This window comes from Trichomycterus rosablanca, chromosome 17 (assembly GCF_030014385.1).
Source record: "Trichomycterus rosablanca isolate fTriRos1 chromosome 17, fTriRos1.hap1, whole genome shotgun sequence".
NCBI classification, from domain to species: Eukaryota; Metazoa; Chordata; class Actinopteri; order Siluriformes; family Trichomycteridae; genus Trichomycterus; species Trichomycterus rosablanca.
In genome coordinates, this window is record NC_086004.1 from 27172789 (window position 1) to 27184812 (window position 12024).

General features: G+C 41.3%; 2 protein-coding genes across 3 annotated transcripts in view; both read right to left on the reverse strand.

The window, feature by feature from the left end:
- The window catches only part of mark1 (MAP/microtubule affinity-regulating kinase 1), a 41712-nt gene extending 40029 nt beyond the window's left edge, over nt 1–1683 (reverse strand). For both annotated transcript variants that reach the window (XM_063012486.1, XM_063012485.1), the window contains exon 1: nt 1405–1683. In XM_063012486.1, the coding sequence (XP_062868556.1) occupies nt 1405–1455 (51 nt within the window). In that variant the 5' untranslated portion in view covers nt 1456–1683. The remainder of the gene's footprint in view (nt 1–1404) is intronic.
- Nucleotides 1684–6167: 4484 nt separating this feature from the next.
- ptk7a (protein tyrosine kinase 7a) overlaps nt 6168–12024 on the reverse strand; it is a 35974-nt gene continuing 30117 nt past the window's right edge. The window contains exons 14-20 of the mRNA XM_063012657.1: nt 11375–11575; nt 11130–11282; nt 10812–11038; nt 9736–9816; nt 9457–9608; nt 8024–8202; nt 6168–6924 (exon numbers count right to left, since the gene is read on the reverse strand). Coding sequence (XP_062868727.1) covers nt 6764–6924; nt 8024–8202; nt 9457–9608; nt 9736–9816; nt 10812–11038; nt 11130–11282; nt 11375–11575 — 1154 coding nt within the window. The 3' untranslated portion in view covers nt 6168–6763. The remainder of the gene's footprint in view (nt 6925–8023; nt 8203–9456; nt 9609–9735; nt 9817–10811; nt 11039–11129; nt 11283–11374; nt 11576–12024) is intronic.

Below are 12024 nucleotides of genomic sequence, written 5' to 3' on the forward strand. Positions count from 1 at the left end.
TCTATCTGTCTGTCTGTCTACCTGTCTACCTGTCTATCTATCTATCTATCTATCTATCTATCTATCTATCTGTCTATCTGTCTGTCTACCTGTCTATCTATCTATCTATCTATCTATATGTCTATCTGTCTGTCTGTCTCTCTCTGTATCTATCTATATGTCTATCTATCTATCTATATGTCTATCTGTCTGTCTGTCTCTTCCTGTCTGTCTAGCTATCTATCTATATGTCTGTCTATCTATCTGTCTGTCTGTCCATCTATCTATCTATCTATATGTCTGTATGTCTGTCTGTCTATCTGTCTATCTATCTGTCTATCTATCTATCTGTCTGTCTATCTATCTATCTATCTAATCTATCTAATCTATCTAATCTGTCTGTCTATCTATCTGTCTGTCTATCTATCTATCTATCTAATCTATCTGTCTATCTATCTATCTATCTATCTATCTATCTATCTAATCTATCTGTCTATCTATCTGTCTGTCTGTCTATCTGTCTGTCTATCTATCTATCTATCTATCTATCTATCTATCTATCTAATCTATCTATCTATCTATCTATCTATCTATCTATCTATCTAATCTATCTGTCTATCTATCTGTCTGTCTGTCTATCTGTCTGTCTATCTATCTATCTATCTATCTATCTAATCTATCTATCTATCTATCTATCTATCTATCTATCTAATCTATCTGTCTATCTATCTATCTGTCTATCTATCTGTCTGTCTATCTATCTGTCTGTCTATCTATCTATCTATCTATCTATCTATCTATCTATCTATCTATCTAATCTATCTATCTATGGACCTAATATCACAAAACTCAGTGTTGAATTCATCTCAGTTTGTGTAGTTGGCAGCATTTCTTTGCAGTGATTTATAAAACCCTGGTAAGCCAACACACTGCAGCACATAAAACGAACAATCGAGAATGATACCGAAACTGAATTAAATACCGTTACACCAAGAGAACAGTCTGTGCTGCTCCTCTCCGTGCAGTCCTGTCAGCACTGTTATTGTTCGGTTAGCTTTAGCTAGCGGCTAACTACAGGTCAGACACAGAGCATCGCTATGCACCTGAATCACTCTGTCATTCCTGACCTCATACTGACCATCTCTAAATCAACCGCTTATATAAACCCTGACCGAGCCTGTGCATGTGAGCAGGACATTCACGGCTGGGTGTTTGGACCCGGAATGTCCCAATATGAGCCGCATTAGCGCTTTATGAGCATAAATGAACCGAACCGTTTCATTTATTAGCACTTTAGCAGCGGCTCGCTAGCCTAGCTAGTTAGCACAGCTAGCAGATGCGAACCATCACTACAGACCGGCGGTTCTCCTAACAAACACTGCGGGAGAAATGAACACAACACCGTTCAGACCCTCGGTGACTTACATTCTCCGTGTCGCGCTCGTTAACGGTCGGTAATGGCGTTCTGGTCGACATTTTCTCTCAGTCAGGCCGCTTACTGAAGTACCGAGCTGCAGCACAGAGACAGCGATACGACGGCAATAAAAGATGATTCCTTCAGCCCCTTTACACCGGCATGCCCGCTCTCGGAGACAAACCAGCACTTCCAGTCCGCAGTGGAGGATAACTAAAGCCCAGCTGAGCCCACATGAGCCGGGGAACCGAGAAGCTGCAGTGAGATACAGCACCGATACAGAGATGCGCTCCAGGTGAAACCGCAGCCCCGCGGATGAGAGCGATAGTGAGGAGTCGTTCACCAACGAGTCGGTTCTTTTGCTCGGCTCTTTTAAGTGAACGTTAGGAGTCGACTCAGAGTAGCGTTTTGCTTTTAGAGAGTTTGGTTAGGAATCTGGACCAGTTCCATCACCATGCTTTCATCACTCAGCTATATCGTCCAAACTGCTTTTCTCACCACTAAACATCTTCTTAGTTTATTCTGTTATACTGATTCAATCAGAGTTATTTATTTATTTACTTATTTATTAGGATTTTAATGTCATGTGTTACACTTTGGTTACATTCATGACAGAACAGGTAGTTATTCGTTACACAAGATTCATCAGTTCACAAGTTTAATGTCAAACACAGTCATGGACAGTGGCGGCTCCTGCCAAATCTCTCAGGGGGGGGCAATTGTTGCGATGATGGCCAAGGTGACCCGTTCAATGGGTAAATTAAAGCTTAAATAATTAACATCTTTAGTCATCAACAACTTAAGTCATCTGTCAGTTTGCCCTCACAAATAACTTTAAACATGGAGAGACCAGATTTACCATTAATCATAAAGTTTAAGTAAAGTCTTCACACTAACAATTTAATTCAGTCTTCATTCAGATAGCATTTTATTTTAGGTGCAGCAGATCCAGAATAAAGATTGGCATCGGGGCTGATGTGCAATGAATAAAGAAGTACAATTAAACAATTGGGGAGATACAATAAGTGCAATCACAATTCACAGTTTAAAAACTACATTACTTACTTGTAATTTACTTGTAACTTATATGATTTTCCCCCCTTTGTAGATACTTGCTTGATGTTTAAATTTGGTCTGGGTGGCCCTAATTCTTTAGTTGCTAATTTATCCTGATTACTACGACTGAATGGCATTTCCCTTAATTACACGATGGAGTTGCTCCGAACTGAGGTAATGACGACATCGCTACACCAGGTTACGTGTGACGCAAGCACGTAAGTGCGAGCCCTCCCGGAACCCATTCAGAATGTATTGCAGCGCCTGCAGTTCGAAAAAAAGAGCCTTAACATGAGTCTATGAGAGCAATCTGGGGCGATTTTCAGTCAGACTAAAATTGCCCCAAAAGGGGCGGTACTGTACGGAACACAACTCGACGCTGATTGGACTACGATATTCCGAGGCAAGACTGACTCCAGAACAGTCACAGCTGTGATAGAAAAATTTCTTCCCTTTCGCCCTTTGGTTGGTGGTGCGTCGCCCGATCGCCCTAAGGAACGAGCCGCCCCTGGCCATGGACAATTTTTGCATCCTCCAAAACATCTTTTTGGATTGTGTGAGGAAACCGGAGCTCCCAGAGGAAACCCAAACTCCACACAGAAAGGACCCGGACCTCCCCACCTGGGGATCGAACCCAAGACCATCTTGCTGTGACTCGACAGTGCTACCCACTATCCACTATTTAGAGTTTTGGTTAGAAATGTGGACCAGTTACATCATCATGCTGTGTAAGAGCTCTAATAAACCAATAATAATACTAATAAACATCGACCTTTCAGTGTATTCTGTTATATTGATGCTTGCAGATTCAGTCAGAGACTAATCTCTCCCCTCATGATACAGATACTGCAATGTCTGGGGTCTATTTTTCTTTGGTATTGTCTCAAAAATGATTATAAGGGAAAATAATGCATTCTTTTTGAAGCTCTGGCACTAAGCAGTTTTTTTTTCAAATAGCTAAACTTGACTGTACTGTATTAAAACAATAAAGCCAGAACTTTAGCCAGTCTTGTCTGTTTGTAAATGCCCGACTGGCCGATAGCACTGCTGGGGGTTCAAACTCTGGATGCCAGCAGTAGTGGGTTAGCACAATTTACCGCATAAAACATATACTTCAAAACTTAATAATAACTTGTCTGTGATTGTATCAATAAACAAAACAAGAACTATGCAACTAAAGTATTAAATTATTTTAGTTAACATACATTCATTATGGATTCCCTGGTATAACACAATATGTGCACCAGTCCAACTAGCAGCAAAACAGCCCAAAGTGTATTCCAGCACCGCCACACTTAACAGTAGGTACAGTGTTGTTAGTTTTTAAATGCCTTATACTTCATGTAACTTCAGCTAGATCACATTTTTTGTTTCATCTGACCACAACATTCTCCTTCATAAGCAAACCCTTCTTTCTAGCACTACAGCAGAGCTTGATTTTGAACTGTATCACAGTTTTCCAGCACCTTCTCATTCATGGCAGACCATTTTTGATGGTTCTAGGATTAGAAATACTGTATATAAGACAAGTTTCCTGTCAGCACAGGGTGACAGTTTGGGTTTTCTGTTTGAACGTGGCAAACATACCGCTGTTCCATGTTAATAAATAGTTTCTACAGATGATTTTTAAAACGTAGTTGCTTAGTAATCGTTTAAAGATTCTTTACTGACGTCTTAACACAAACTTGTTTCTAAAACATAGAAATATCAGTGCTACGAGTGGTTTGGCTCGTAGCTTGGTTCGGAAGAGTCGACTCTTACTGAGTCAATTGATTTGACTCACTGAAAAAAAAAACTATGTCCATCACTAAAGCAGGGAGGAGCTCGGACACAGTGAGCAAGGGCAGCAAACAGTGGAGGACACATGCATACACTCTGCCATATAAATCAATCAATCAATAGTTACACTTAAAAACTTGTGAACCTTCAGGATTATCAGGATTTCAATTTCGGATATGTTCTGATTTCATTTTAAATTAACTGTTTTTTTTCAATGATGGCAAGCTGTTCAGGTCCAGTGGTGGCTAAGCAGTCCTAAACCACAATGCACCCTTCATTGTGCTTTACAGGTCTGATATTCTAGTGCACAGAGCAGCTTCAGCATACCTTGGGACTGACTATAGCAAAGGAACTCTGTTCTTATAAAAGTTATTTCTTATAAAAGTTATTCACTGAATTGGTGATTTGATGATGTTAGTAAGTAGTGCCGTTTAACACTTCATTTCATTTTCATTTATGGCTTTATCCTTGTCAGGGTCATGGTGGGTCCAGTTCTACTGATAAACAACCCAGACAAGGCACCAATCTAGCGCAGGGCTTCGGCCACCCCCCTGCCCAGACATAGCCAATCATGTCTCTGTAGACGTCCATAAAGAGACCACTCCCATTGGGATAGCAAAGAATTATTTATTTTATTCATTCAGTAAACTTCATTAACTGCTTCATCCCAGTCAGTCGTGCTGGGGTCCAGACCAGATATTTTTGGCCGAAGCACTGCCTTAACCAGTGTTTCCAACTAGACCTGCCGTGACCCTGACCAGGATAAAGCAGCTGATAATAATGAAACAATTATATTTCTTTAGGTGTAAACATACATAAAATTTTGTTTACATTTATAAGTAGTCAAAATGCAGCATGTGTGTAAATTCACTAGAGCACTTTATGGTCAAAAGTATGTGGACACCTGACCATAAGGTTGTTAAACATCCTACCCTTAAGGGAATTTGCAACTATTCAGTTAAATGAGCATTTAGGACAGGCACACAATGTTCCAAAACACCCTAAACGTGTTTAATAAGGCTGAGGTCGAGGTCATCAAACCCACTGGAGTACCTCCATATCAGTGTCAGTTGTAGCCTAGTGGTTAAGGTACTGGACTAGTAACCTAAAGGTTGCTGGTTCAAGACCTACCACTGCCAGGTTGCCGCTGTTGGGCCCCTGAGCAAGGTCCTTAACCCTCAATTATATAGACAATATACTGTAGTCACAGTACTGTAAGTCGCTTTGGATAAAAAGCGTCTGCTAAATGCAAATGTAAAAGAGTCATGTAAAGAACCATGACTTTCAGGTGAACAGCGCCCTCCAGCGGCTCAACACAGTGCTGCATTAATACATACATGTAGAACAGATTCATTTATACTACAGTATTTCAACCCTATAAAACAATTTGAAGGCAACTGAGCAGACTTGTCTGTAAATGCTTTACTGCCTTGGCTGGACCAGGTTTGTTGGCAGTGGACTTCCAGGATTTATGCAAAATGTATTAATTTATTAGGATTTTAACGTCATGTTTTACACACTTTAGTTCCCTTCCTGACAGAAACAGTAGCTACTCATTACACAAGGTTCATCAGTTCAAAAGTTTTAATGTCAAACACAGTCACGGACAATTTTGTATCTCCAGTTCACCTCACTTGCATGTTTGGGGTAGGAAACCGGAAACGGGACCTTCTTACACTGTGAGGCGACAGTAGGACTAATGCAGAAAATCTAGGGTGAAATCTGGGAGAAAGAATAAATAATAAAACAAGCACTCGCATTTTGTAAAAGGTGAACGTTTATTGGATTAGAACAATATACGCTGTTGTTGTCCTGGCTCACCTTTTTGGTAATTTTACTTTTTTTTATATCAAAAACAGACAAGCGCTCATCTGTAACAGTAACTAAAAAAACCTAATGTATAAAAAACATTTAAAAACAGAATATATAGCATACAGGGAACACTAATGCAGGCTATCCTTCATCTTCAGGCACTTGAGATGAAACTGTTACGTTAATGACTCAGGTCATCGTATAACCTTTCAACACTTAAATCAGTTTCTCTTCTAATTTCTAAAAAAAAACAACTGTTACATGATAACACGAGGAATATAAACAGTACCTTTCTGTACAGTACAAACATTTAAAAAAATCAGGACCTTTAGAATAAATTAGGAGGTTCCTGGAACAATCCTTCTATAATACAAAAATGGAAAAACGATCAGTGCACAGGATGAACAATCTTTATAACGAATGCACTCGGTGAATGAGCTTCATCCTCCTGTCTCATCGAACTGGAGGATAAAATGAACAAACGTGGGAAAAATAATCATCAGTTCTGCTAATGTAGCTTCAAACCAATCAAGCTTCATTTCTTTTGCTTCTTTTAAAGATGACAACATAGCTTCCTCACAAGCACCGGGTGGGTTCATGAGTAGAAAACAGACCAAAACCCACTCAAGATCCAGCCGTTGTTCAGAAACAGTCTGTTATTCTCCCCCTTCAGATGCAGGATATTTATAGACTTATGCCCTTAATAGTCCATCAGATGACCTCTCACACCTTGCTCTCGGAGGGGAGCTCACTGAGGGCTGAGACAATGTCGCTGAAGGACACTCGGTCTTTAGGACTCGAGGCCCAGCAGCGCAGCATTAGCTTATAGATGCGGGACGGACAGCCGTGTGGTGGGGACAGCTTCAGCTTTGCTTCCTGAAGACCTGAAGATGACCACAAGTTGTAAACATTAGTCTAGGTACAGACCACAACAATGTAAAAAAAAATTTTTATAAATAAATTTAAAAAAAGCCAACATGACGTGAATGCATTTCCTGTTGTTCTACCCAATCAACATCCTGTTCTTATCTTACTGTGGATGTTTCTAATATCAGTAGACACTGGAGATCATGGACTCATTTTAAAATGTTTGTTTGTTTGGATTTTTTACGTCATGTTTTACACTTTATTGACCCCTAAATATGATCACGTTTAGAAATAGATTGTAACCAGAGAGATCTGGTCTGCATACCCGATTTGGTACGTTTTTTATGCCGAAAGCCCTTCCTGTCACAACCCTCCTATTTTTATCCTATATTTATAACAATCCTCCCAATGGTTAGGCCGTTTGGACAATCACAGCTTGTAACCTTTCTCTCTTCTGCCTGCGGTACAGATCTTTGTAACATCTCGATCAGTCTTGTTAGGCAAGTCAGAAACATTTAGGTGTTTATAAGCTGTCAACAGCGAACTGTGCTAAATCTGGACTCCATTAATAATTCTGTTATGTTGTAATGACACTTTAAAATTGCACGTTTAATCAGGTCAGATTATTTTTTAGGGGACACTGAAACTTCATTAGCAGCTTCGACAGTTGCAAATGTTTGGAGACCTAGCTGTTAAATTTCCTGCAAATTGTCATATTGTTTATAAATAATCTCGAGATGGACGACTGAAAACAAATGTATTGTACTGTCAGATAGATAGATAGATAGATAGATAGATAGATAGATAGATAGATAGATAGATAGATAGATAGATAGATAGATAGATAGACAGATAGACAGATAGACAGACAGACAGACAGACAGACATACATACATAGATAGATAGATAGACAGATAGACAGACAGATAGATCACTTTATTAATCCCAGAAGTCAAGTATTACAACAGCTCAAGGTACAATAGAAAGTAAATAATAGAAGTAAATAAAAGTCTCTTATTCTCTAATTAATAATTAATTAGGCTCAAGGTGCATAAGAAATATTAAGTAAGTATTGCAGTCTGATTATTATTTAATAACAGGACATGTTTTTCTTACCTTCCAGGACCTTGTCATCAGTCAGGTCAGCATGTGGCAGCTCTCCAAAGCTGAAAACCTCCCACATTAACACTCCAAACGACCAGACGTCTGTCTTAGTGGAGAAGTCGTCCTCAAACACTGCCTCAGAGGGAAGCCAGCGTAGGGGGATCCAGGCTTGACGGTAATGGTAATACTCACTACAAAAGTATATACTTAAGATTAATCCTTTTATGCAAGTGATCCACTCTTAATTACCTCCAGCTCGCTTAATGACAGACATAATAAATAATATTTTTTATCAGTACTTCAAGTGTTTCTACTCAACTCTATGAACTCAGTACGTCAGGATCTCCAGTTAGTATTAAAATAAACAACTAAATAACTGGGTAAAACAGAAAACCCTCCTACAAATGTATGGATTATAGTAAATATTTTGATTAACATACTTAATTATATGTAAACAAAAAAAGCTATACTGGGCGCTGAATTGGTGCAGCAGTCTAACACACTAGCACAACTACTGAAGAGTGTCCGAATTCATAAGTTCGAATCTCAGCAGAGCCATCAACCTGGTCAGTCGGGTTTGAGGGAGGGAAGGTTGGCCAGGGTTTGGCAGATCAAGAAGGAAATTCCAGGAAAAAAGTAATAATAAAAAGCTATATCAATGGTTACTATTATTATTATTATCATTATCATTATTATTACAATAATTATCCCTTTAATGGTCTGCTCAGCCATTTGGAGCTTACTTTGAGTGTAAATACCTGGATTAAAAATAAGCTGTATTTAAATATGGGCTGTATCTACTCCTTGGTTGACATGTTAAACTTAAAAATATTGGTAGATGACACTGTGGTTTTAAGAAAACTGTCTTTCTAACCTGTAGGTCTTATTTATTAGGATTTTAACATCATGTTTTACTCGCTTTGGTTACATTCATGACAGAAACGGTTACTCGATACACAAGATTCATCAGTTCACAAGGTTATATCAAACACAGTCATGGACAATTTCGTATCTCCAATTCACCTCACTTGCATGTCTTTGGACTGTGGGAGGAAACCGGAGCTCCCGGAGGAAACCCATGCAGACAGTGGGAGAACATGCAAACTCCACACAGAAAGGACCCGGTCTGCCCCACCTGGGGAGAGAACCCAGGACCTTCTTGCTGTGAGGTGACAGTACTACCCACGGAGCCACTGAGGCTCATTAAAAAATACTGTGTGCACTAGTAACAAAAATATGAATTGTTTGTTGTAGGTATAGTCTCAAAAAACTAAGAAATGCAAAAAAAACAAAAAAAACAAAAACATTTTATTGGTGAGACCATTAAAGGGTTATTTATTTATTTAATTATTTGGAATTTTTATGCCATTTAAAGGGTTATTATTATCATCATTATTAATATTTTTTATCAATCATGATCATCATTATTGTGAGCTTAAATGCACCTGTTGTAGACGTCTTTGCTCAGGCCCAGAGCAGACACCTTGACGTGCCTCTTAGCACCAATAAGACAGTTGCGTGCGGCCAGATCTCTGTGGACGAAGCGCTGATTGGAAAGGTGTTCCATCCCCCGAGCAACCTGCAGACACACCGACACCTGAGGAGAGACACGGAACACGACAGGGCAGACGTGAGATTTCTACCTACAGATCAACAATCTGGAAACGATGCTCAAACGAGCACTAGTCATGAACTTAGTGGTGTGGGGAAAGATCCTGCTGTACCTTCTGCTTGGTGCCGAGTGGCTGTGCTTTGGTTTTCTCATCTTTACTTTTGGAGATCTTCAGGTACTGCTTCAGATCACCCTGCACAGAGAAAAGAGATCAGATATGCTGGGTTTCATGCTGAGCTCCATGTGACCCATCCTTCCCATCCTTTGAGTCGTGCCTGCACCCAGACCACTTCAGACCAGAGATTGCAGGGGCAGTAAAGAGCAACAACATCCTACCTCCCTTTTTTTTTTTTCTCCCCATTTTCCTACCGATTTAGCGTATCCAATTTGTCTTCCGCTGCTGACAGACTCCAGATTTGCATCCAAGGAGAGCACGCTGCTGCCAACGCCTTCTTTACACGTGTACAGCCCTCCTCTCCTCGTCCACGCTTCCTGCCAATCTTCTGCCAATCAGGGTCCTTACACAGCGTATGAAGACCCACCCACCCACCCACCCACATATAGTCCAGTCCCCACCCTGCAGATACGGTGGTCAATTTGTATCTGCTGCAGGTACTGCCAATTATACCTGCCAGATGGCGCCCAGCCGACCGGTGGCAACACCGAGCTTCGAACCTGTGAGTTCAGAAACTCGGTGCTGGTGCGTCAGCGGAATATCCCGCTGCGCCACCTGGGCACCTCCTCCCTTTTAACTGTGTCTGTTGGAAACCCGAGCAGGTCACTGCGGAGATTCAAACTCATGAACTCGAACAATCAGCAGTGGTGTGCTAGTTTGTTAGAACCACTGCACCACCGAGAACCCCAAAGCTACAAACAGTGGTAAACTACTAGCACAGTAGTATGCACTATGGCAAATTAAACCCCTAATTTAAGACCTTTAATGAAACATTGCCAGAAAAACAAGTTTGCATTAACACACAATCTAATTCAGAGAATTGTAGCCTAGCGGTTAAGATTCTGGACTAGTAATCAAAAGGTCGTTGGTTTAAGCCCCATTATTGCCAGGCTGCCACTGTTGGACCCTTAACCTTCAATTGCTTAGACAATATATTGTCACAGTTTGGATAAAAGCGTCTGCTAAATGCTGAAAACGTAAACTAAACAGGACGGAGCGAAGGTCTGACTTACCATATCAGAATATTCTAGGATCATGTAGAAGGGCTCGGACTCTCTGCATATGCCAAGCAGGCGGGTAACATTCGGGTGGCAGAGTTTGGCGAACATCTCGCACTCGCGCCGGAAATCCAGCTGCAGCTGCTCGTCTCGGGTCTGCAGACTCTTCACCAGAACGGCGGTGTCCTCATCACCACCCATCTTCGCTTTGGCCAGGAGAACCTCACCAAACTCTCCCTTACCTGATGAAGAACACGACCACATTGCATTTACACAAGGCTGCATTTCTTCCACTCATCAAATAATGAATAAGGTGTGGCAGTGCGGTTTTACCCAGGGTGGTAATGGCATGCAGGCCGCTGCGGGGGAAGTTCAGCTTGTCCTGAGTGCTGTGGCGTTTGTTGTTCTCACTGGTGGACAACGTGGTCAGTGCCACCTCTTCCTGAATCTCTGCTGTGGTCTGACCGTTCTGCTGCACTGCGCCGCCTGCAGGAGAAACCGGCCGACATGATTGATGCAGGTCTGTTCGTATGCATTATTGTAATTAGACGAATGATGACATGCATCTATAGACGCACCGTTGAGACACTCCATCTCGGGCGACTCTTTGTCCTTGTCCTCCTGCAGCCTCTTGGCTCTACGTCTCTGCTTGCAGTAGAACATGAGACCCAGCACCACGATGATGTAAGCAACAGCCGCGCCCACCGACAGGCCCACCGTCTGGATCATCTTGTAGGGAGCTTTCTCGTCGTCGGCCATGGAGTGCTGCACCGGCTTATCTGCACCCATTCACACACACACACGAGACAGGATTTAATTTACTATAAAATCAAATCTGTTTTAAGTTGTCATGTCATGACATGAGTTATAAATACACATTGGCATGATGGTGGCACCGCGGTAAACTATGCTGGCCCACTACTGTATCGTATTATAGATAGCAATCCCACATTGACTATGGGCAGTAGTAGCCTAGCGGTTTGGGTACTAGACTAGTAATCGAAGGGTCGCTGGTTTAAGCCTCACCACTGTCAGTTTGCTACTGTTGGGCCCTTGAGCAAGGCCCTTAACCCTCAACCTGGCAGATGTGAGGCTTGAATCAGCGACCTTCCAGTTACTAGTCCTGTACTTTAACCGCTGAGCTACCACTGCCCCTTAAACACCCTAATGAGCGGTAATGTGTGTCCAGCCTTGTGGTAAACGTAATACAATCACCTATCATTTGAAA